This window comes from Larus michahellis, chromosome 10 (genome assembly GCF_964199755.1).
Source record: "Larus michahellis chromosome 10, bLarMic1.1, whole genome shotgun sequence".
Lineage (NCBI taxonomy): Eukaryota > Metazoa > Chordata > Aves > Charadriiformes > Laridae > Larus > Larus michahellis.
The window spans coordinates 17,146,205-17,171,362 of record NC_133905.1 but is presented as its reverse complement, the minus strand read 5'-3'; the positions used below and the strand labels follow the sequence as shown (position 1 = coordinate 17,171,362).

The 25,158-nt window shown below is 57.6% G+C and overlaps 2 protein-coding genes across 4 annotated transcripts; both read right to left on the bottom strand.

The window, feature by feature from the left end:
• Positions 1 to 523: 523 nt before the first annotated feature.
• Positions 524 to 25,055, bottom strand: TWF2 (twinfilin actin binding protein 2). 3 transcript variants are annotated; one of them, XM_074603190.1, is made up of 10 exons: positions 20,319 to 20,466; positions 18,024 to 18,103; positions 14,793 to 14,870; positions 10,393 to 10,571; positions 8,586 to 8,681; positions 7,704 to 7,808; positions 3,832 to 3,957; positions 3,586 to 3,736; positions 3,038 to 3,159; positions 524 to 2,861 (listed from the first exon to the last, which is right to left on the bottom strand). In XM_074603190.1, exons 1-10 carry the CDS (start codon positions 20,387 to 20,389, stop codon positions 2,694 to 2,696), a joined length of 1,176 nt encoding a protein of 391 aa, XP_074459291.1. In that variant the 5' UTR covers positions 20,390 to 20,466; the 3' UTR covers positions 524 to 2,693. The 3 variants fall into 3 exon arrangements, with proteins under 3 accessions (XP_074459291.1, XP_074459290.1, XP_074459289.1); XM_074603189.1 differs by lacking the exons at positions 18,024 to 18,103; positions 20,319 to 20,466 and adding an exon at positions 24,904 to 25,055; XM_074603188.1 differs by lacking the exons at positions 18,024 to 18,103; positions 20,319 to 20,466 and adding an exon at positions 16,557 to 16,853.
• Positions 4,694 to 7,226, bottom strand: LOC141749490 (uncharacterized). Its single transcript, XM_074603057.1, is given in 5 exon segments — positions 4,694 to 5,354; positions 5,357 to 5,801; positions 6,007 to 6,032; positions 6,532 to 6,545; positions 7,148 to 7,226. Coding segments are annotated over 5 exon segments (1,083 nt in total). The 3' UTR covers positions 4,694 to 4,835.
• Positions 25,056 to 25,158: the final 103 nt, after the last annotated feature.

Genomic DNA, 25,158 nt, shown 5'->3' with positions numbered 1-25,158 from the left:
CAACGGGGCGACCTGCCTGCAGAGATGTGTCTTCTCCTTCCCCAGCTGTGCAGCCACCACCTCTGCCCCGGCCGAGGAGGGACTTGGCCGTCCCCCCGGCCTTTGGCGTCCCCGCTGGGGCAGCCCCCTCCCGAGCATCCCGGGGAGCAGTTGGGGTCTCCCCGCTGCAGCCGAGCCACTTCGCTCACCGGAGGGATGCCCACCAGCCCAGGGGAGGCTTTAGTCCTATTTATGGTGCAAATCCCTTCGACCAGGTTTTTCTCTCCCCATCCCAGTTTTTAACGCCCACCCACCTGGAGTGAGCTCTGTACAGGTTTTACCAGTGTTTTCAGTGAACCATGGTGTGTTTGAAGGATCATTAGTAATTATACACAGAGGGACCCCTCCTGCACCAAGGCTGCTCCACACATAGCAGCATTCTCCCTCCTCCTCCTCCTCCTCTGCACCAAAGGGAAACTCATTTGGGGTTGGTTCTTTTTTTGTATCAGACTTTTTTTTTTCTTTTTCCTCCATTTTTCTGGGAATAGTGGTGTTTTATAGCCAGCTTCCCAAATCGTCCATCCCATCCTGGGCACGGCGAGTAAAGAGGAGACACGGCACAACTCTGACCTGGTGCAAACCCCACCAGGCTCATTGCAAAGAGCTCCTTCTGCGGCTGTCCTGGCGTGGCACACAGGGAGCCTTCCCTCTGGGAAAGCTGCTCAGGACAACATAATAAATAAATTTTAAAAATAAAAGGTTACATCCAAATTTCAGCTGAGGTCCTCTGGGGAAGAGGCAGGGAGGCAGCAGCTTTCGGTGGCTGCGTCGCAAGCTGGGAATGCTTCCCTGCTTCTCCATCAGGACCTGCTGTTGGGAAATTCAGACCTCGCAGCCCAGCTGGGGTTAGGAGATTTTGGCTGTGGGTCATTCTTCGGAGCTGAAGAGTTCTGGCAGGGCAGCAGAGACGTGCAGGGTCTGTCTCCCGCTCCAGGAGCCTGGGCGAGGAGCAGGAGGGATGGGGGCCTGGCATGGGGACAGACCCCATCGCCTTCCCAACCCTTCTCTTGGCTCAGCATCATCCCATGTTCTCTCCCCATCACCATGCAGGGATTCCCCCCCAGCCAAGAAAACAACAGCCCCAGGCAGCAGCGTCACAGCCTCACAAAATCATCACCCAGCCCTTAAAAGAAGGAAAGCCGGGCTGATCAGGGATGGCACCTCCCGCAGCCGGCTCTGGCTCCGGGCATTGCTGGCATTAAACCCCTAATGGGCATTGAAGGGTTGTTCCAGAGCTCTGGATTAAAGCATAAAGTCCTTGGGGGTGACGAGGTCTGGATGCGGCCACAGCGGGCGACCTGCGATGGCTGCTGGCTAGCGAAATCCAAGCAATTTGCTTTGCGGATCCAGGACCTGCTAAATGCCCAAGCCTGGGGAAACCCTGGGGACCTCCAAAGAGCACTAGACTGTTTTAAAAATACTTTATTCTTTAGAAAATACAGCGTTCAGTACAGTGTGCTCTGCTCCCCCCAGCTTCGACCTCCCCCACCGCCCCACTCCTGCTCCCCCCAGGCCAAGGCAATGACGCCACATTTGCCAGGGCGGCAGAAAAGGGGAGGGCAGGTTTCATGGACCCCATTTCAATCTTCCCAGGGAGGCAGGTGGCTCTTGAGCCCTCGCTGGTACCCAGCAGCAAGGTGCTCTCACCACCAAAGCCCCCGCTGAAGCCCCATTCTCAGCGCCAAGGTCATCCCCGAGAGCTGGTGATGGCCCTTGGTGGCTGGGGACGACCGTGAGGGGGCACATAAGGGCTGCCACACTTCCCCACACGAGGATTTGGGGTGGCCCACGTGATTTTTAAGACATGGGGCTGCCCCAGACCAGAGAGCCAGCAGCAAACCAGGGGGGTGACAGTAGGGACTGGGGCACAGGGCGGACCAGGGCTCAGGCCCCTCACAGCTCCCATCCTAAACAGGGATGGGGCTCCGTCAGGGCTGTAACAGCTCCCTCCCAGGGGGAAAGCCTTATTGGGGGGTGTCAAAAAGTAGATGCAAATATCACCAAAAGGCAGAGTGACCTTTTCCCAAGGCCAGAATGAGCTCAGGACTTCTGCTTCCCTCCTGCTGGCTCCCCCCAGGGACAAACTCCTGCCAGCAAAGCCCATGCCGCGGGGAGGGGTCCTGCCCGCACCCTGATGGGGTGCAGGATCGCTCCAGGCCTGGGGCAGAGGGGCCACGCACACCGAGAGAGGGACGGGGGGAGCAAAATCTGGGGGCTGGGGGAGCAGGGAAAGAAGCATTTTCTCTTTTCAAACAGGAATCCCCAACACCATCCCCTTCGCTTTGCATAGAGCAGCTTGCAGGCGAGTGCGTCCTTCAGTCACCCAGGGGACACCCAGAGCAGCGGCTGTGACCCGGGGTGGACAGGAGCAAGGCTGCGGGACACGACCCTGCTGCTCCCGTCCTCCTCCGGCAGCCCCGGGGCTCGCACAAGGACGCAGGGAAAAGAAACACCAACAACCCTGAACCCTCCCCATCGCTCTGCCCCCAGGTGCAACAAGCCATCCTGACGTTTAAAAAAAGGAATGAAATAGGAAAAAGAAGGGGAAAAAAAAAATATAGGCTGACATGGAGGGGAAGATCCCCAGGTCAGCGGAGAGGAAGCCGGGAAGCGCCGCGGGGATGCTGTCCGTTCACCGCCCGGTCCTGCGGGATCTAACTGTCCTCGCCGTTCTCGTCCGGCCCCTTAATCAGCCGCTTCTGTCCCCGTTTCCCCACGGGCCCCTTGGGCTTGGCGAAGGCCTGCTTGAAGGCGTGCTGCTTGGGGTGCACCTCCTCGTAGAGGAACTCCGCCGTCAGCTCAGCTCCATCGTCGATCTCGATCTGCACCCAGGAGCGGCGAGGGGGGGTTAGCGGGGTCTCCACACCCACCTTTGGGGCACCCAATTCCCTTCCCCCCTGAGCCCACCAGTACAGCTGGACCAAGGCAGTGGCATGTTCCTTTGCCGATGCCTGGCATGGATCTCTGCTCCATCACCTCTGGGCAGGCTTGCACTTACCTTCTTGGCTATCTCCAGGCAAAACTCCTGCTCCACGGTGTCCAGCAACCGGCTCTTGCAGCTGGAGTAGAGCATGCGCTCCTTGATGCTGCATTTGTACCCGGGCATGGAGTAGATGAAGACTGCGAGAAGAGAGCAGGGCTTGTGGTGCTGCCCGGGCGCATGGCCATGGAGCACCCGGCAGCTGCATCCCAGCCCAATCATGGCTTTTCCAGCCCCGAGAGTCTACTCATCATCAGAAGGCGAAGCCATCCCCATCCCACCACCCCTCCCCAAACCTCCCCCAGCTCTAGTATGCCTGGAACACAATGGCTGTACAGATTTGCCCATGGCAGCACCTGGAAAACCCTGCACCACACATAGGACCTTCTCTTGGCACCAAAGAACGTGCCAGCAGCCCCCACCACGGATGGACGGCAAGTGGGAACCAACTCAAGGTCCCCTGCCATACCATCCCCATCCCCGTTTGCTCCCCACACGAGCCGTGGTCTAGAGCGTGGGGACCAGTGTGGGCTCTACTCGCATCCCCCCGGTGCCAGGGCACTCACCGACGGACTCCAGGTAGTCTCCCTCGTGTGAGTGTTTGTACAGGAAGAAATGGTAGCGAGCAGAGTCCTGGGGGATCCTCTTGGGCAGGTCAGCGATCTCCGTGGGGCTTGTGTGCACCAGGTCGATGGTTTCCCGCTCCAGATCCAGCTTCTGATGGACAAGAGGGGGATGTGGGAGTGGACAGGAGTGAGAGGCGGCAGCAAGAGGCAGGGGCAGCGGGGTGCGGAGCCACCTGAGGGACCTACCAGCTGGATGTAGTTGATTTTCTTCTGCTTGAGCGCCTGGATGGCTTGCTGAGCATCCAGCTGCAAGGGGAAGGCCAGGCCCTGCAGGGTCTGGTGCTTGCTCTCCACGCTGATCTCCGTCTTCACCTGGGGATGGAGATCACCTGAAGTGTCAGGGCCGAGACCGGCAAAGGGTGGGAAAGGGAGGCAAAGGAAAACTGGCCAGTGCCACAGCAAAAGGCTTCTCAACCAAGGAGCCACCTGACACCCATCTCACGGGAACTGCAGCATTAAACTACCAAAAGTCATCCAGGCTCGGGGCGGTGATGCTTGTCACCGTACCGCTGCTCTGGGAGATCACCCAGCCCCAGCCACGCACCCCCGAGCCCCCCTGTTTCACTCCCAGCAAAGACCATCTCAAAACCGATGTTTCCCAGAGAGCCCCTGGCAGGGATGCTGTGACCAACGCTGGCGCACGTCCACCTCCGACCATCTCCAACCACAACCTGCGGGTGACAGGGGGAGCCCTAAAATCACAGCGTTCAGCTGCAGGGTCCCCACCGGTGGGGATGGCAAGCCCCTCCTCGGTGGGTTTAATTGCAGCAGACAGGCAGCCGCTCCAGCGCTGGAGCTGTGAAATTGGAGATCCACAGCTCAGAAAGATCCCGGCTGATCTTTTCCCCGGCAGAGGCTGCCGCCTGTACCCCAAGCAAAACCCCCTACTCCAGGAGACTGAGCCCCACAACAAAGAGGGAAGAGAAAGAGATTGCGGAGACATCGCACCACCCTTGGTGCCATCCAGCCGCAGCGTGGGGGTCCCTGACCGGGACTGGAGGGTGCCATGAGCCGGTGGCGGGGAAGGGGGTGCGGGACGCGGCAGGCGCGGGGCATACCTCCTCAGGGCCAGGGTACTCTACCAGCGATGGGCAGCAGCAACAGCCCCCCACCATCTGCCACAGAATACAGGGAGACGGCGTCACCCCGACGGCGGAAGAGCCCATCCAACCTCAAGAGCCCATCCAACCTCAAGAGCCCCCCCCCACCAGGTAAACAGTCTGGACACGCAAACCCAGGTGCTCTCCAGCAAGCGTGGGTCCCTTTGGGATCAGTTTGGGGGATTTTGGATAAAGACAGTCCAGCCTTTTTTTTTTTTTTTTTCTTTCTTTCTTTCTTCTTTTCCCTCCCCCCGATAGAAAAAAGGAAGAAAAAAAATCAAAAATCACGGCATGCCAAGAGAAATGCGGGAGTTTTAGCTCACATCTCAAGAACAGCCCAGCAGCACCAAAGTGCATCTCGTTACACGGCTGCCCCTCGTTACAGCAGCCCCACACAGTACCCACACCCCAGGGAGGTGATGGAGCCGGGGTGCCCGGAGCACAGCATGCAGAAAAACACCACCGGGAGAAGGGAAAACCGGGCATCAAGCGGGCAGAACAGCCTACCATCTCGGTGTTCGAGTCCTGGGAACAGGAATCCTGCGAGCATGGGGAGAGGAGACACACCATCAACAGCCCCCCGTGCGGGGACGGAGGGCAGGGGGGGTCTGGTGTGAAACGAGAAGGGGAGGGGGACACACGGACATGCCGGGAGGATGGAGGCATACCATCTCTCTGCTGGAGGCCAGGGAAGGCAGGTCCTGGCGGCACGGGCAGAGAGAGCGGCAAAAAACGACAAGGGAGACATCAGTGCTGGGGAGGAACGAGAGGGAGAGCCCCGGCTCCGGGCCCTGGCAGCCCCGCACGCAACATCTCCACCAACATCCCCGCGTGGAGCCCGTCCCTGCCCCATCTCCTGTCGGCTCCACAGCCAGGGTGTCCCCAGCCCAGGGTCTGGAGGAGTTCCAGCAGCCACAGCAATAGATTTTTGGGCTAGCCCCCACCCAATAGCATATCCTACAGGTATGGGGGGAAAAAAGTACCCAAGCCTCTATCCATGCCAAGCATCCTGGAGGATGAACAGGGTGTGAATGCGCAGCTCTTGGGAAACAATTGCTCAAGGGTCACCCAGTGCTGGGTGGGCAAGAGGTCCAGCCGACCTCCAAGCTCTGCTGTCCCACTGTCCCCCGGGGTGCTGTGGCACCAGCAAGGGCCCAAGGGCAAGTGCGCAGGGGTTGAGAGGGCGCACACAAGCTCGCCTGGTCCTATGGAGAGGTGCAGCGTGAGGATGTTACCCCTGCCAGCACCTCCAGATCCTCACCTTTCGCCCCCATAAAGGCAAGGAGGCTGGGAGGATCATAGCGGGACTGGAGAGAGCTAAAGCACGCTGAAGTCCAAAAGTCTCAAGAGGTGGAAAGTTGTCCTAGCACCGTCAACTCCCCCATGTACCTCTGTATTTTCTACTCCTTCTCTTTTCAAAAAACATTAAAAGCTGCCTCACTGAAACACTCCCCAGGGCACATCCCGGGAGCCGCGCATGGGATGTTCCCCTCAGCCCCAGCCTTGCCAGCAGCAGGTTTGGCTGGGTCGGCCCCTGCACCAACACAGAGACCCTTCAGCACACCCATCTTCCCACCTTTACATCCACAGGCAAAAATATATCCACTTTGCTCTCTTTCTCAATGCCGGTGTGGCCCGGGCTGACACAGGTGACAGCATATCTTTAAAATAACCCATCACCAAACCAAACAGCAGCTTCACCCGGGAGCTGCGTCTCACAAAGGCGAGGGTGGGAAGCAGAGCACGGTAGAACAACCAGAAAATAGGCACCATGAGCACCACTTACCTGGGCACCTGACGCTGCAAGACACAGGCCCCCCCAAAAAACCCAAAACTGCTTAATCATGCAGCACTGGCCAGCCAAGGCAATGGCACAGCCACCCAAAGATGCCAAACAAGCTGCAGAGCCACCGTCAGCATCCACCTTCTTCTCCAAACATGGGCATCACTTTGGATCCTCCAGCATAAATCCTGCCCAGCCCCTCCGGGCTGGGAGCTGGAATAACCACACTGAGACCCGTTGGTGGCGTCTCCCAAAAGTCACTCAACTCCACCACCCCCAACCTGCTCTGGCCCCAGACCTCCTGCCTCGTCTTTTGCCATTAACTAATGCCATCAGGCTGACTGGTGTCATGTCTCCCAGGCTTGTCCTCATCCACCCATGAGCCCCAGAGCCCCAGCACAGGCGGAAGAGAGAGGGATGCTCCTCTAGAGAGGAAGGCTTGCCATGGCATCCAAGTGAAATCCCCTCACCCCAACAAAATCCTGCTTCCAGGTGGGGTGGTTTTCCCACCCGGTGAGGCCATTCCCTCCCCTGCCATGACATTTCGCAGCACCACAGAGGTTGGCACAAGTGCCATGAAATGCTGGCTGGGAGACGATGGCGTGGCAGCCAACCCTACCCCATGCCACTTCCACATCTTTTTCCAGCACATAAGCCCCCAAATTTAGGCTAAAGATCTGTATTTCTTGGGACAGCATCCCTCATATTTATAGCCACAGAGGAAGAGTATGGAAAAGGGGGCTGCTGCAGCCCAAAGACAAGCCTGAGGCTTCCTGCCTCCCCCAGGACTTCAAACTCAGCTCTGGCTTTTGCCCCAGTACCCAGAGGTTAGAGACTGCCGCCTGCTTTCAGCCTCAAACCACCTTCTGGCTGCCGATTACAGCGAGCAAAACACAGCCCTGAGCTCATGTCCTAGAGCAAGAGGAAAAGTATAGCCTGTAAATTCCTCTTTATGTCACCAATTTCACTGTGAGGATGCTCAGTCCAGCTCGGCAAGGGCAGGAATGGGTTAAACTGCAGAGGTGCAAGTGAGCGCAGTAAAAATGAGCCATCCCTTTTAGCTGGATGCTCGTTGCTCGCTCCCACACCTCCAGCAGCAAACACATCCCTGCATCCCGCATCCCTGCGTACCCCGAGGGTCTCGGGCTCCTTTTCCCAGGCCGGCGGACACCCACCTCATTGATGCGGATCTGCTGGAGCTCCTGCTCGGCTGCGGTCAGTGGGGCCGGGGCAGAGCAGGAGGACACGTGCTTTTGGTAACCGCTCAGGGACACGTCCTCCTGCAGACAGAGGGAGAGGGAGAAGCATCAGGGGGTGGTTATCGCTGCGGGGCTGGATGCACCCCCAGCCTGGAGGCTGCATCTGAGCAACCCAGTGGGTCCCAGGCTCGGTCCTCACCAGGAGGAGCAACCCGAGCAGTGCTCTTGGATGCCTCCATGCAAATCCCACGGTCGATTTTAAACAGTGCCCGTGACCACCAGTGCCCGTTGAGACCACCCTGCCCCTCCCCAGACACCCACGGCTGTGGCAGTGTGGCTCCTCTGGGTGATTAACGGAGCTCGTGAGCACTAAAGACAGAGACCGTGGCCCGGGAGCAGGAGGGCAGCAGCGGGGATGCTCCCTGGTCCCATCGGCGCCAGAAGCCCCAGAGCAGGGCTGATGCCCAGGAGGCCCTGGCTGTGGAGCTCCCTCTGTGAAAAGCCCATGGGAGAGAAGGAGAAACCTCCCACCAAGCGCCGATGGGGAAGCGCAGCCAGACGACCCCGGCGCGGCAGCAGCTCTCGCTGCTGGAGTGACACTGCCACCGCCTGGCGCTGCTCTTCCTGCTCAGAGTAAACCTCTGGATGTCTTCTGAGCCTTCCTCCCACCTCTTCCACGGTCCCCACCACAGACCGACCGCAGCTGTGCAGGCAGGAGAAACCGGCAGCGGCCACGGGGGAGACTAAAGCAGAGCGGGGGACAAGCCTGCACCCTGCCTGGCTTCCGTGCCAAGCCCAGGGTAGGGTGCCGAAGCTCAGGGTTGAGCCCAAAAGGCCGCCCAGGAACCACCACCGTACCTTCACCGTTCCAAACATCTCGTCCTTTATGTGGCCCCCGCCAAACTCCTTCTTCACGGTGGCTCTGGTGGCGGCGTACAGCATCTTCAGCCGGACCTGCGCGAGGAGGCGAGCATGGTCAGAGGGGATCGGAGAGCAGCACCTCCGCACAAGACGCTCCCACTCACTGTCCCACCACCGGCTCCGCAAACTTCAGCCCTCCCTGGGAGCAGCCACCTCCTGTCTATCCAGGCTGATTTCCACCCGCAGCGCTTCCGGGCCGGGAGCAGCCAGGGAAACCCCTCGGCACGGTGCAGCCTGCGATCGTCCAGCTGATTCTGTGCTTTGCTTTGCCACCCCCGAGCTGCAGCTCGTCACTTCTACCCGCGCCCGGGTACGAGGAGGCGCAAACACCGCCGGAGCTGCCTAAAAGGGACTTTTGCCTTTCGGCACTTCTTTTGCATCGTTCTTCTGCAAAACGCAGGGAAGCGTGCTCTTTGGCACACCGCCCTTGCAATAAGACCTTCCACACTTTGTTGAGATGCATAGATAAAAAATATCTATTATTATATGTATACACATCTATATGTACGTATGTATAAAGTTATATATATTACCTTATTATAATTGTGTATATGCGTGTGTGGGTATATGTACATGTACACACATATGTCTATACACACACAAAGTTATGAATATTATACATATTATAATTGAATAATTATAATTGTGTAGATATGTGTGTATACGTATGTGTGTATATACAATAATACGTATTTGTCAGCTGTATCTCAACAAACTGCAGAGGGTCTATTTTATATATGACGTCATATTATACATGATAACGTATAATAAGAACAACTATTTGTTAGATATATAACAAATATTTACATTTTTTTATATATGACAAGCGCACATATTAACAAGGCAGTAAATCTATATAGCATATAGATTATATAAAATGTGTAACATACTTTTATACACATACATATGTGTATATATACATGTGTGTGTGTATACATGCGTGTATACATATATACGTGTATATACATATACACGTGTATATACATATACGTGTATATACATATACGTGTATACACATGTGTGTGTATACACATATATACGTGTGTGTGTATACACACACGTATAGAACACGTATACGTTAACACTGCAGTAAATCACGGACTCACTGAAAGCCCGTTACGGAGATGTGCTCAACAAGACGGCATTTCCCAAGCCGCAGGGCTGACATCCTCTGGACTACCATCCCACCCAGCCAGACCTTCAGCGCCCGCTCTCCGACGCCGTCCCCGTCCCCACGAGCCAGCCCAGCAAGTGTCGATGCCGGCCCGGCCACACGCGCCTCTGGTGGAAGCAGCCTGCCTGGCCCTTTTTAAGGCTGGTTTTGGATCCGGGCTCGGAGGTGGACCTGCAGCTGCTCGGCGTCACCCCTCCAGCGGCGCAGGGCCAGGCGGGTCAGTGCCAGCCCCAGCTCCCCCCAGCGATGCTTTTGGCCAGAGCTGCGGTGGGACGTCTCCATCCCAGCCCCGCGGTCCACACCGCTCCCCCCGCTGCTACATCCCAGTCCCTCCACCTCCTCCCGCAGCGCTGCAAAGGGGACGGAGACGGCGTCCAGTGTATCTTACTGTGTTTTTAAAAAATCCCCCATCCCCAAAGCCTTCTCTGCTTCTTAACCAGGGCACGGGTGTGAATGCTCTTCCTCAGCCTCTGCTCAAAGTCAACTTGGCCAGCATCTCCTCCGTCCTCCACCTCCCAGAGCACGTCCCTGTCCCCACGCTGGGGTGTCACAGCCTGGCGCGGTGCTCACCGGGGAGCTGTCGGGGGACCAGGAGATGAAGAGCCACTCATAGCCCTGGGCGTTCTGGCTGTCCAGGCGGTACAGCACGTAGCACGGCTGCTGCTCGTCCAGCAAGGGCAGCACAAAGGCATCGTAATCATTGTCCCAGCGCCGGGACAGCTCTTTGTGGGCTCCCAGCACGAGCTGCTCTGGAAGGAGAAGAGGGAAAAGGTGGTGTTAGGTGAAGGCAAGGCTTCGCTCACCTTGCAGGACCACGGGATGGCTCATCTAAGGACTCGCTGCAGTTCCAGCCCTGACAATGCCATCCTGCAGAAAAACAAATGAAGGTCTCGAACCACATGCATGAATGTACACCCCCATGGGTGACCCCCAGCAGATGCCATCAGGGCTGCAGCCACTGTGGAGCGGCATCCCACTGCCTCCTGTCCAACCATCTCCTCCCCTCCCACGGTCTCCTTTCTGGTGACCATCTATAGCCTCCTTCCGCTCTGCTCTCTCCAGCCATGTAGTCGCCAACCATCCCTCCTTGCGCACAGGGGAACATAAGAGCTCCTCCATCCCACCTGGACAAGCTCTAGTGGTTTGCACACTAGAAGACCTCACCAGGGACACGAAGAACCACCTAGATTTGGGATGCTGAGAAAAATGAAAGTCCCATAGCAAAAGCCAGGATGATGAGCCAACACTGCTCTTATCAGATTCCCTGTAACTGAAAAGGGGTCAAAATCAGAGCTGATACCCAAAGCCCATGTCCATGGGGACCGGACCTGCCCCAGAGACCCCAGCCTGGGGGGGGGCCCATGCTGCCAGGAGAACCCCAGCTTCTGGAAGCAACCTACATATTTCACACACGTGGTTGCATCTCAAGTGTCTGGAGGGGATTTTTTTCAGCTGCTACGCAAGAGACGGAGGGGCTGGGAGCCCTGCAAGCTGGGCAGTGCTCGGCTGGGATTTGAACACTAGCACAGGCATTCTAGGAACATGAAAAAAACCACAAGTTTTGAGACGGTTGGGTGGAAAAGCGATGGTGCTGGAGATGATCGGTGTATGTTGCTGGAAACAGCCTGTGTTTTTATTCCATTTTTAGATGCAGAAAGGTCTGGGGGGAGATATCGGGACTCAGAACAAGACGTAGGAAAATCTGGAGGTGCCAAAGCAAAAGGAGTTTGGGCCTTGGACAGCTGGCACTCGAGGGGATGCTCAGCCTGGCACGTGCCCTGCCTGGACCTCTGCCCCTGGCCCCGCTGCCCATCGGGAGCGAGGGAAGCCCTCTGCTTCCCAACCCATTCAGGTCAGCAGCTCTGAACCCCGTGGCAGGAAAGCTTTTAAGGGAAAGAGTTGAGGAATAAAGGGTTTGGGATGAATTACTCTCACCCCCCGCTTTCCATCCGAGCAGGGCATTCCCCCACCGACAGTGGCGTAGCCCTTCCCTGCCCAGCGCCACCCTGACACGGCATCTGCCACCACACGCTGAACCCATCATTATTTGTGTTTGAGGGCCACGTGCTACCGGAACGGTAACAAGGACAGCAGAGAAAAAGGTGCTCAAAATGCTTTCCCTTCAGCAAAACTACCTGTTTTGTGGAAGAAAAGTGCAAAATTCTCAATGCACCCCTAACATAAAGTCCTGCAATTGGATTTGTGCTTTGCAAAGACCTGGGATCCCAAAGAGACTGCAAGGAATTTCGCCCGGCCAAACCCACTGGCAGCTCGCGGGTCTCTCCGTCTGCCAAACATCCTGACACCTCACGCGCGAGGCAATCGCTGCCGAGTCACCCCAGGCTATTCCTGGGCTGCGCCCAAGCTGGATCCCGGACGCAGCACCATGAGCCGGGAGCCTCCAACTTTCCCTTGGGCTGGGGGAGCCGCTTATTCCCTCCCATTGGGCTCTTCGCAGTTCAGCTCAACCCATTTGGGGCCAAATTTTCCTCCCCGGGAAGCATCGGGAAAGGGAAACCCGGAGCAGCCGCCCTTCAGCAAAGCACCATCGCCAGCGCCGGCCACTTCAGGCTGCGTTTCTGCAGGGCGCTGCTGCTGGAGGCGGCACAGCCGGGATCGTTTCTGGCCCTGGAGGTGCCCCCAGCACTCAGCTGCGGGCAGGCTGCCTTGCTCCGAAATGTCCCTACAAGGCAGCGCTGCCCACAGCTCTGCCTGGCACGGCGGGGGGACAGCACAAGAGCTGGGAGTCTGCAAAGCTCAGTGCACAACATCACCCACGTGCAAAGAAACGCACCCAGCGGGGAAGACCACAAAGCCAACCTTGTCCAGAAACCTGCTGACAGCAAGGAGTAGAGCATCACCTAAAACCGCGTTGGACCACAAGTAGTTCTCATGCCAGGAAAGCATTGCTGAGCCTCAGTACACAACCTGCTCCTCCCCCACACACACCTTCTCCACCCAAACTTGGCTTCTCCTGGACAGCCCCCAAAGGCAACATCAGCTCAGGGAGTTCCCAAAGTGTTGCTCAGCCGTAGCTGGTGTTCTGGGGAAGACCAGACACAGAGCATCTGCCGTAATGCTCCTTGCACCATCTTCCTCTCCTTCCACCCACCCACACCTGCTCTGACATGCGCCAAGACTAATGCCCCGTAGGGCAGGAGGTCCTCTGCAAGTCATCGAGCAGGGCTGGAGGCTCCTCTTCCACATCCTCTGTGCAGGCAGGGCAGGTGACTTCTCCTCCCCAGCTGGCTCAGGACACATCCCCTCCAGGGTCAGCATGCTCGGGTCCATCTGTCCAGCTGTGACATCCGCCTGGCTGTTCATTACTGCCCAAAGGTCCTTCTCTGGTGAGTGGCAGCAGGCTGATGTCCCTGTGTTACACAAGAGTGGTGGCCCAGAGAGGCCAAGTGCTTTGTCCTGAGTCATGCAGGCTGGCAGATGGGAGGTCCCTAAGCCAGGCTGGTGGGACCACCACTACCTTGTCCCCAGCAGACCAAGCCCTTCAGCGCAGAGATGCTCCTGGTTGTCCTCCTTCCACCTGCCTCCCCACAGGACGCTCAGGCTCTGCCGCATCTCAGAGACTTCTGCAGACATCCAAGCTCCTCCAGAGCTACTCATGGCTGGTCCAGGAGAGGGGAAAGGAGCAGGCAGGTGGGAGAGACACACTGGGAAGCACAAAGCCCTGCTGAGTGAGGTTGGTCCATGAAGCAGCTGCTGCCGCCAACACATCAACAGATAAATATACTCCACTCAGCCCGAGTGGAGACGGTGGGACGTGGTTTACATTCATGGTAAACAATCTCCCTTGCTGGTGTCACTGGCCACGATCCAGAGCTGGTGGCACAAGCCCTAGAACCTAAGTCCAGGCCTAGGGGTATCCATGACGTATCCTAACGCAAACCTGACTCCCACTTTTTAAAAAAAAAAAAAAGGAGCCGACAGAGCAACATCATTGGCAAAGATGCTCTGAAGAAACAATGCAGATGTCACATCCCAACAAATGGCAACCTCACCGAGGACAAAGCCAACACCGACAAACCCCGCAGTGGCCCTGCTGATGTGTCCCACGTGTTTCAAGTCACGCTGTTCTTCCAAATGAGTTTCACAGCCCCTCCGAAGCCAGAATGAGTTCCTTATGACCATGTCCACCTTGGTGTTAGCAGCATGGTCCTGGTGGCCCACCTGAGAGAGGTGGCAACAACAGCTTGGCAGGGCATTAACTTCCCTGCTGCCATGAGAAACAAGTCATTCATATGCAATTGTATGAGGCTGTGGTAGGAAAACCTACACCATGGAGGCTTCCCGCTGGGACGTTCAATCAGTGCTCTGCTCCGCTCGCTTGTTTGATAGACGTAGAGGCCACCCAAAGGCACCTTTTGGTGGGGCAAATGCAGGCCAGGTTGGGACCAGCCTGCAAACTGGGCAGGGGCAGCCCCGTGCACAGGAGCCGGGGCTGGGACGGGATGGGTTTTCGGTGTGTATCATCCCTCCTGGGATGCAATCGGGGCCCCTTGCTGAGCCCCATGTGAGGAGCGCCCTCCTGCCCAGAGCGTCTCCTTGCCTGGTGTGGGATGCCACGTCCAGGGAGGAAGATGCTGCGCATCCCCCCCAACCACGGTCCCACGGCACCCGCAGCAGCTTCTCACGGAGCTCCCCGTAACAAAATTCAATGCAGCTGCAGTAAAAGCCACCCAGAGCCCAGCACCAATCCCAGAAATCAGCGTCGGTCCCCCAGCAAAGTTGCTGCTCCTCCCTGGAGCCGCTCCAGGGCTCCCATAGCTGCTCACCAGCACACCCAGATTTTGGGCTTATATTTCAGCTCTGGGCTGCCGCGTGCCAGGGAGCCCCAGCAGGATTTTCCTTGGGGTTTCCAAACACACGAGCTGGCACAGCAGCAACAAAGAGGGAAGGAGGAGAGGCAAAACAGAACCGACACGGCGTAAATCAAAGCACTTAAAAACAGGACTTACCGTCCTCAATGATGACCTTGATGAGCCGAACTGAACCGTTTCGGGCTTTGGCAAAAAAGTCCCTTAATTCCGTGGTGGCTGAAAGAACCAGAAACATGGTGATCAGATTTAGCAATCAAAGCAGGCGCTGGGCTGCTTGGCGACCGGCTGGGGAGAGGAACAACTTGACAGGATAGAAATTTAAAAATGAAAAAAAAAAAAAATAAATTCTGGTGCCAAAAAAATGATAATAAAAATAATAATACAAAACCCAAACAGCTGGGAGCGAAGTGCTGCGGCTCCCCGAGGCGTCAGAGTTAAATAGCAACTGGGAGCGCATGTGATCCAGAGAACTTGATACTTGGCCTGGGTGAACATAATCACCCAAATTTAGACGATGGCTGGGACGGTGCAGGCGGGGAGAGCTCAAGTGACAAGTTTATTCGCTTTACAGAGCAGCAGGGTTTGCATACAGGGGGTGGCTGGAAGATGTCCCAACAGGCTGTGACATCCTGGGCTCGTGACACGCGTCAGGGATGCTGCTCCCAAGGCAGCTGGGGACCAGCGTGACTCCAAACTGGAGGCACTGGTTTGAAGCTGAGCCTCTGGAGAAGGGAAAGGCAACAGCCCTGGGGTTTTGCTCCAGAGCCGGCGGGGCTTTGGTTGCGGGCGGCTTTTGGGAAGTGTTCTGGGGAGCCGCCTTCCTCCTCACCCCCCCTCCCTGAACACCAGGCACCAGTCACCAGTCTTTGGCATCCCACCAGGAGGGAACAGCGGGCAGTCGATGTTGACCCGCAGCCGGTGTTAGAGGCTTAATCTGCCCACCACAAAAGCATCACCAGCACAGAGCTCCCTGTCCCCTCCAGGACATGCTACCTGTGAAGGCAATGCCCAAGAGATGCAGCTTGGAGGGGTCAAACCCCCCAACAAGGAGCATCTCCCAGCCCAGGGAGTGCCCAACATCTCCCAGTCTGACTCCCCACAAAAGCCCCTTTGATTACACATCCGAGCCCCTTCCTGGATGCAGCTGCGCAGCCAAGGGGGTCTTGTGAGTTTGAAGCCACAGGCAGCTCTGTGCTTGTCAGAAATACTAAAGAAATGAGCATTAGAAAGATTAGAGACGCCCCTTAGTCCGCACCAGGATCTGTGCTCGGAGTCACCATCAGCAGCCCCTCGCTCCTGGCACTCTGCCGCACCGCCCGCCCGATACCGATCACCGTGCTGGAGCAGCCCGCAGCAGGAAGGAGCCCTGCTTTGGTCCCCGGAGCCTGAGAGCATCCACGGCCGAGGCACTTTGCAAAGAAAGCCGTCCCTACGCCAGCAGGAAAGGCGCGGTGGCCAGAGAAGCCATCCCCTGCCGGCAAGGGCCGTATCCATCCCGCTTCAGTCCCACCGGCAGCAGGTACCACCCTTCGGCGCAGCCCCCCAGCATCGCTGCAGGAGGATGTTACCCATCACTCACCCAAGGGACATGGGGGGCCACCAACTCTGCCACACAGGGTCTCTCCGTCCCCTGGAGGGGCTCTCCAGGCTGGGGCACTGCCCACAGCTCCCCCAGCCCCGAGGGAGAAGGAGCGGGCATGGATTTGTCCCCATGCACAAACGTGGATGATGATGCAGGCAGAGAGGCGGACAGGGATGTCCTGGGGAGCCCCCTGGGGAACTCCTCCCTGACCCCCCTCCAGGCTGTGGTACCTCTGAGATGCATCTGCCCCGCCAGCACAAAGCCTGCCCTGATCAGAGATTCAAAGAGGGACAGATGGGGAGGAGCTCCCAGGCTGGTACCTGCACACCGCAGCGCTCCCGAGGTGCCACCCCAGCAGGATCCCGCGGCAACTGGCACACAGACACCCCGGCGAAGGCACATCAGTCCTTTATGGAATTTTAGGGGACATGCAGAAGGTTTGCTGGCGTAATTCCACCATGAGCAAACCATCCTTCTCCCTCCATCAGCATCAAGACCCTCCCAGTTCCCAGAGCAGATCGTCACCCTCTCCCAGAGCCAGCTGGGAGCTCAGCCCGCTCCCGCTGTTCCCACCCAAGGATGAGCTGATATTTTTAGCCCTTTTCCCTGTTGAGAGCAGCTCTTTCCTTCCGGCAGCATCTGTGGTTATTGCAAACACACGAGGCGGAAGAGGAGGAGAAAAAGAGACATTTATACACCCAGGAAACCTCACGCAGGAGACAAAAACGCTCCTAATAAGCATTAAGCTTCACCGGTTCCCATTACACTGCCAAAATAGGGGAGAATAACATCGGTCTTGGATGTTTCTACAGCATCAGCTTTGGGGTAGAAAGAGGAAAGCTCTGCAGCGCTAACTGGATCCCTCCAGCCTGACCCCATCCTTCCCAGAGCCCAGGGGCATGCAGGGGTCTGGAAAATGAGGAGTCTGGGCAAACGCCACCCCCCGGCCCACCCGGGAATGCCAGGAGTGCCCAGAAGTATCGAATCGACAGCTGAGATGACTGACAGTTGAGTGACTGACAAGTGACGGCCAAGCGCCGGGACCTGTGTAGGTACAGAGGGCTTTAAGGGGATGGGGAAAAGCACAGATGCTGCCGGAGGAGCCGGGAGCACGACGGGAAACACCACAGGGTCTGCCAAGGAAGGAGATGCTTTCCAGAGGAGACAGCGGCAGGGCGTTCAAAAAAACCTCAGAACGGGCTTCTGAGCTTTAATTCTGCTGAAATAAATAATAAAGAAAAAGCGATTTTCATTTAAATGAAAAAATCACCACGGTGTCTTCGATGTCCCCTTCTGTCTCTTGCAAGACAGCCAAGAACCAGCGAGGAGGGAGAGGAATAAGCTAGCAAAGGTTTTCAGCACAAGCTCAGCATCTGCTTCATTATGGCATGATTACAACTTAATTGGCACAGCAGACTTGATGAGACAGCTTGCGTGTCTGAAGTATTAATATAAAAGTCCAGAGCCAGCTCTGGAAGAGAAGCAAGGAGGAGACCTTACCCCAGAGATGGTGGTACCTCCGCCCCAAGGCATCTCCATGCCAGGAAGTCTCTAGGACCCAACTCAAGGGCTGAAAAACCCGTGTGTGAAGAAACCACAAAAATCAGCTTCTTTTTCTGGTTTGTCTCCTTCTGCATTTGACAATGAGGCAAGGTGGGAAAAAAGATGCTGGGCACACATCAACACGGCCAACGCATGGGGCCAGCTCCGACCATCCTCAAGCCCAGATGGGGAAGGGAGGAGTGATGGGGCAGAGGACTGGAGGGGCACCCGCACGTCCAACTCACCCTCTTGATATGGGTTCCTGGAAAATCCTGGAACGAATAATGCAGAAACAAACCCAAGCTGGGCTACAGCCAGCAGGAACCTGCCGAGAACAAAGTTGTATGAGATCTACAGCTTCCTCCAGCAGAGCCACAGACCTGTGGGCTTCAAGGGTCTCAATCAGCTTGGCTTTCTAAGTGTCTCCAAGAGTTGGAAGCCAGTTTGGGAAACACAGTCGTCATGAACTTCTACAGCACCAGCACAAAACTGCATGGACAACTCAGTCTGGGAGGCATCAAAGGCTGGATCAAGCAAGGTCTCCTTGGGGGCCTGTGGTGGGTCCAGGTTTAGTCCATATTTCCATAAACATCTCTGGCAACTGCAATAGTGTTTTCTGCAGCGCTAAGGTGGGAAGCTAGAGGAGATGCAAGTGCACGCTAGAGAAGAATTCACCGTTCTCTCAGGAGACTGGAGAAACGGTCTAGAAAAAAAAGAAATAGGATGAAACTCAATAGGAGGCAAAGTACCGTAACTAGGAGAAGGACCAGCTACACCAATGCAGGGCAGGGTCCAGCAGCTCCAGAGAAGAGAAGTGGGTTGCAAGCCAAGTTACAGGTTAATCGCTTCATGTTGTTACAGGCAAAGTCATTCGTGAAGGCATGAACAAGATGACAACCACGTTAGTTGGTGGTGATGAGGCTTCAGGCACAGCACAAACAGCATGTCCAGGCTCAGCATCGTGCAAGGAACAACGCACAGGACAGATGGCACCTATGCCAGGAGGCACAGCGTGCAGGAGTGACTGAAGGAACCAGGGCTGGTCAGCCCAGAGGAGAAAAATATGAACATTTTGTACTGGCTTTCCAGCCAGAAACATCAGGTCCCACCTCGGCATTTGGGAAATCTCACGATGAGGGTAACCAAACACTGGGAAGGACACCATGCCTCCATCCCTGCCCTGAAAGGCCTCCAGAAATCCTCCTGGGATGCTGCTGCGTTGAGGCAGGGTGAGCTCGGTGGCATCTTGAGGAACCTTCCGGCCTTTCTACAAGGCAGCCCTGCTGCCAACCCTCCTGGCAGACACGGTGGGCGCAAGCACCCGTGCCTCCTCAGCCACCCTCCCATGACAGCCCAAAAATCGCCTCCGGCCATCGAGTCGTGCAACACCTCCCTCTTCCGCCTGTTCGTGGGCTGCAGATGAGCTGTCCCCTATTCATGAGTCACCTCCATGAATTAAAATGCATTCAGCAGCCTGCTAACAGCGCGTCCCAGGTCCCCCTGCACCGCAAAACCTCCCTGCCCAGCAGTGCTGGGCACCCATTAGGGATGGAGGGCTGAGCAGAGCCGGCCATCGGCACCAGGGCACCCAGGTTGGGCAGCTCGCAGCATGGCAGGGAGGTGACATTTTGGCCAGCAGTGGCCTTCAGGTGGCCCTGACCATGCAGGCAAGCTGCCAGAGGGGAAGAGGAGCCGGTGGTGGGAAGGCACGGCGGTGGCTCCTCTCTTGGAAGCCCCAAGCGGACATGGACCAAAGGCTGAAGACTCCACGCCTCGGGGACCACAGGGCGGCCAGATCCTTCACCTACTGAAGGGACACGCTGTTTGCAGGCAGAGCAGGCAGCTGCCCTGCCCCAGGACGTGGTGATTCGGATCAGTGCCTGGGAGATTTCCGTGCTGGGCTCAAAGCATCACACTTCCCCAAAACCGCTGCGAGATGGAGCTTGTGGGTACCATCCCGCCACAAAAGCCGAGCCTTTTTTTTTTTTTTGCTGTTTACATCCCCAATTAGCTTATCCGAGCAGAGGCGGGCTGCGATGAGGCCGGAGGGAGGCAGAGGCACGGCGCAGGGATGACAGCCGTAGCCACAGCAACGGGCCGGTCTCTCCCTGGGGGATGCCGGCGTGCCAGTGGAGCCGCCCGCGCAACCCCCGGGGAAGCACCGCGGGGACGGGAATGGAGGCGACAGCCACACCGCTGCCCTGGCACCTTTCTCTCCTCCATCCTCTTGCTCACTTTTTGGGGGAGAAATAGGTTTTTAACTCTTCGACCCTTCTCGATCTCCCCCCCGCCACCCCGGTGACAGCGCCCAGCTCCCAGATCAATAATACATGCTGCCTGAAACAGATGCCTCTCTCAATACATCAAAGTCACCTTGCCCTCCCGACGGGAAACCCGAGCCTCCGGCCATCAATCTTTCATTCCCTGGACATAATCTTCACGTTGATGCGACTCCCGAGTGGCTGCTTCCCTTTCACCACCCGGGGCACAGCGTGCCAGGGACGCCACAGGGAAACTCAGTCAAAATTCCAGCCACAGACCTGGACAAAACTTGTCCCAGCTCCAGGGATGCTCGGCCAGACAGTAGTGGAGATGCTGATGGAGAAGACATGGTTACACCCACACCACCCAGGCTCTCCCCGCACAGGCAGCTCTGCCGGCTCCTGCTGGGGCATCCTGGGAAGGGCACGACCGCGACAGGCGCAAAGTAGCTGTTGCTGCCACTAAAATTCCTTCTTTTCAGTCTATCCCAGTGTAACTCCGTCACGCAGCGCCCACTCAACCCGCTTGCTGCAGGGAGCTTTTCCGCTGAGGGATGTGGCCAGCCAGTATAAGAGGATTTTATTTCTCACTATGGAAAAAAAAAAAATAAAAATGTCCTTGCAGGGAATCTGCTCTGGGGAAAAGCTACAAATGTCAGAAGAAAACAGAAAGAAAGGACTAAAAAAATAAAAAAACAGGGGAAGAGAGGACACAAGCAAAGCTTTTCTCCCAATTTTCCACAGGACTGGGCCATATCCCGCAGGATTTCACACAGACGACTCCTGGTCCGTATTACAAATCCTGCCCAGAGAGTTTCAGGCACCTGCCTGACGCCAGCCCTTTGCTTCTCAACACCCCATTTTCCAGGTGCATGGCTGGGACCTGTCCTGTCTCCACTCTGCCACCTCGGATCGGAGCCATTCGGCCCTTCCCTTGCTCCGGGGGAGGCAGCGCCTGCCCTGCGGGCACCATCGGTCGGATCCAGCCGGCAACACAGCATCCCAGAGCAAAGCGGTGGTGCCAGCCCACATGGTCCTGCCTCGCCTGCAGAAGTTGCTGGTTGCTGTTCTGTTTCTCAGCCCAGTAAAGCCACCACTGGGAGCACTGGTTTGGGCATCAGGGTGGACAGGGACCCAGGGAAAGACCCTGGCATCGATCCTGTTGCATTTACAGCCTCCTGATGCATGTTTTCCGAGGGATTTCCTCTACCCCGCCATTTTAGGTGCTTAACTTCAAGGGGTTTGACACCTCAGAGCATTTATCTGGTCTTCCACCCACACTACTGGTCTGGTCACCCTGATGTGCCACCCACTAGCATGAGAGCCATTGCTCCAGGTGGGTGTCAACCTCTGAGTTGGGTGCTGGCCCCAGGAAAGAGCTCACAAACAGGAACCAGCTCCTTAAAGCCATCCTTGCAGCAGCCTCATGCCCTCTGTCCCCTGGGGACACCATGGGCCACGGACCAGGGGCCATCCCTTCTCCTCCTCTGTTGATGGCACGGTGTGACATGTCCCCAGCATCCCAGCCATGAAGCCGCCCCCGAATTCAGGCAGTCAGGCACCTCGGGAGCCAGCGCTGCATCCCAGCGCGGCGGGAGGAGAGGGAACGAGGAAGCGGTGGGCAGGGAGAGAAGCTCCTTCTTTCTTCTCCAGCTTTCTTCTCGCTGAAGAGCTTTCGAAGGAGACCTTTGCAGACACAGCAGGTGTCCCCCCCCGGCCCTTTCTGCTCCTCTGTTCCCATCTGACATCACTCCTGCCTGCGTGCATCCCGGTTACTCTTCTCCTGAAGCAAACGTCTGTTCCTTCCAGATGCTTTCCCAATGCAAGATCCAGTCCTGGGGCAAAGTGGAGGCTCAGCCATGGACGGGAGCAAAGGTCCTTCCCCAGCCCCACGTCTTGCCACCTCTCCCAGAAAAAGCCAACACCAAACTATTCTTTTGGTTGAAGAACCAACATGCATTTGATTTCTTTGCTTTCTAGATGAAAAAAAAAAAAAATCTCCTTTAAGAGACTTTTTTCTCTCTACCCAGAGGTCACGAAAGAGCACCCAGAGGCAACTGGGTGACCTCCCACCACCATCAAAGCCCTGGTTCAGCATCACCTTCTTAAGGCACAGGCCTGGCACAGTGAATGCTGTCCCCATCTAAAGCAACTCAGGGCAGAACAGGGATTGCAAAAATACTCATTAAATCCTCCCAGCTGTAGTTAAAAAGCAGTTTTCCAGCCCCAGGAAGCCCACAGCAACCCTTGATAGCTTCCAACCACCTCCCCAGCCCAGCAGTCTCCATGGCAGCCCCGTTCTCTTGCCAGCACCTTCAAGGGAGCTGCCACAGCTGCCTAAAAAGACAATAATTAGCCTCTTGCCCCTGTGTGAAAGGCTCAGCCCTGATTAAACACCTCAAACCTGCAGCTCTGCACCCCCAGCAAGCGCCGCCATTGCTCCCCCTCCCCGGGGACCACCCGCTTCTTCCCCAAAGCCGGGATGACTCGGTGGCATCGCAGCGGGGGGCTGATCCGGGGGCTCCCCCATCACCACGTCACCCTGCTCTCGCGCTGATCTACCACAGCGGCAACCAAAATCTCTCGCCGGCTTGCCCACAACCTCCCCTAAAGCCGGCTGGCGGGTCCAATCGTAATTCCCCCGGGAGCAGATGCCTTCCTGCAAATGGGGGAGAAATGGGAATGAAAAAACACACAGCGATGCGTGCACACAAAAACAACGAGGCCCCAGACACCAGGAAGATGTGGAAAATCCCTCCTCCTCCTCGGCAAACACCAAACCTCAGCGTCTCAGCACCGGGGATGAAAGTAGCAGCGGGATTGTTGCTCCTCATCCAATATCGAATCCGCTCTCTGCCGAGCAAAGGAATTAATTTGATCATCGTGCCGGGGTGGGGAGGACTGAAATATCCCCCCACACTCCTCCAGGGGGGTTCCCTTAAAGCATGGAGGGCCCCGGTTCAGCATGGCAGGTGTTGGAGGGGCAGATTTGCATTCAGGGAGGAAACAGCCGCTCCCCGGAAGAGGAACGGCGCAGCAGGGGATGGAGCAGCCCACACCACGAGATGAGCGACCCCGAGGTGCCCAGGGCGCTGGGAGAGCGAGACCACCCGACTCAAGTTCTTTTCCATAACCACGGGGAGGTTTTTACATGGGATTCGCTGCCTGGGCAGAGCCGCTGGGTCTCTCCCCGCCCTGCCCCGGCTGCAGCTCCTCGGGGGAAGTCTGAGTCCCTTCCCCTTTCCAGCAGAGCGCTGCTGACGGGGCACGTTACGTCCTACAGGCAACGGGTGACTTGCAGTGACTCACAGCTGGTCCCGGCAGGGCGTGCCAAGAGGTGGGCAACCAAGGTTGGCGAAGGTCGGTGCTCTCATCGGCTTCTCCGAGGCAGCGCATCCCACTGGCTGGCGCGGGGGTGCCGGGGAGGACGGCATGGGCAGCGTAGGATCAGATGGGCATGGAGGCAAGCAACAGGCAGCAGCCTCTTGGGGTGCTGGCAGCCCAACAGGCCTCGCCTGCACCAAACCCCAAGGGAGCTCTCTGCAGAGCGGGGCCGGCACACCGAGAGGCCAGGTGGGTGCTGGCATCCCTCCTGCTGATTATTTTTTTTGTAAGTTATCATTATTTTTTTTTTACAGTAGAGGGAACGTTCAGCTAAAACTTGAACTTCAGGGTCCCACCTTAAACCAGAAGCAACAAATCTGAACTCAAACGTTGTCAGCTACCAGCAGTCACCGGCAACGCAGGAGAGACATCTAAGCCCCATCGCTAACCGCTTCTCAACTACAGCTCCTCCAGGAGCACCTGCAGCGGAAGGATGGTCTTGACCAGGCAGTCAAGGAACAAGGATGCTCATGCCATGAAGGAACAGCAGCCACAAATTCAATGCCCTCACGCAAAGCTGCCGGCCGTGAGGAAGGGAGCTGGGAGGCCAACGTCCCAGCTCCCCTCCCAGGACACGCAGCGGCGCCGGACTGGCACCCGAGCGGCGCGGAGCAGGGCTTCAGGGGCGGCTGCTCCCACATCCCGGCTTGCATATTGATTCGGTTCCATAAATTATGCAGCACCTCTGCTCCTGATTAATATCGTTAATTGAGCTGGCAGGCGAGGAGCTGGAGGGAAACACCGTGAGGACACAGAGCCATGCACCCAAGGCGCCTATCAACGCAAAAGCCATCATCTCGGGGTGCTGGCCGGGTCCCGTAGGGAGCGAGTGGAGAAAGCGCAGAGCTCCCCCCCCCCCCCAAATCCAACGGCCAGGCCGGAATGTATGCAGGCTCCCTGCAGTTCCCCTGGGAGGGGGCGCAGCGGGGGGGCCCGAGCGTCACGGCAGGGTGGGGAGATGCGGCGGGGGCCGATGTGGGGCTGCGGCGAAGCGGATCTGCGCGGATTAGGGTGCCGCCGCAGCAGAAGGCGCCTCGGCGAGCCGTGTCAGGGCGGTTGACGGAGCATCAGCCCAGACAAAAGGATGCAGGAGAGCCCCTCACCGGCAGCATCCCCGGAGCCAGGCCCCCCCCCTTCACCTCCTACGAGCACCCAGACGCTCTGAGCCTGGCTCAGCGCTCCCTCCCTACCCCCCCGCCCCTACCGCCCCCCCCGGCTACTCGCAGGAAAAACTACCGGCTCTTTCGGGAAGCTTCATCTTATCGCTCCCATCATCGCGACACCGTCCGGCAGCCTCCCGCGGCGGGGCCGGGGGATGCTCGGGGCGCGTCCCCGCTGGCCGCCTCCCCAGAGGGGTGCGGAGGAGCAGCCCAGCCCGGGGAGGGGGCGGGGGTCCCAGCCCTGCCGAGCCCCGCACAGCGGCGCGGGCCACAGACACCCCGCAGGCAGGGGGCCGGCGGCTCGGCGGAGCGGCGCTTACCGTGGATGCCGGTCTGGTGAGTCATGGCTCCGCTCGGCTCCGCTCCCCCGCGCTCCGGCTCCGCCGCGTCCCGGGCAGGAAACGGCTCCGCAGGCAGCACCGCCCGCTTCCGGAGTCTGAAACCCGCCGCCGCCGCCGGGAGGAGCCGCCGCCGCCCCGGGGAGGAGCCACAGGCCCCGGGAGGAGCCACCGCCGCCCCGAGGAGGAGCCGCCGCCGCCGGGAGGAGGCGCCGCGCTGGGGCCGCACTTTGGCGC

Coding starts and splice junctions, on each gene's coding strand:
- TWF2 (XM_074603190.1), bottom strand. CDS start 20,389: ATGTCTTCTCCATCAGCATCTCCACTACTGTCTGGCCGAGCATCCCTG. Junction 10,572..14,792: donor CAAGGTCATCATTGAGGACG/GTAAGTCCTGTT, acceptor TTCTCCTTCCAG/AGCAGCTCGTGCTGGGAGCC. Junction 2,862..3,037: donor GCCTGGAGATAGCCAAGAAG/GTAAGTGCAAGC, acceptor TCCTGGGTGCAG/ATCGAGATCGACGATGGAGC.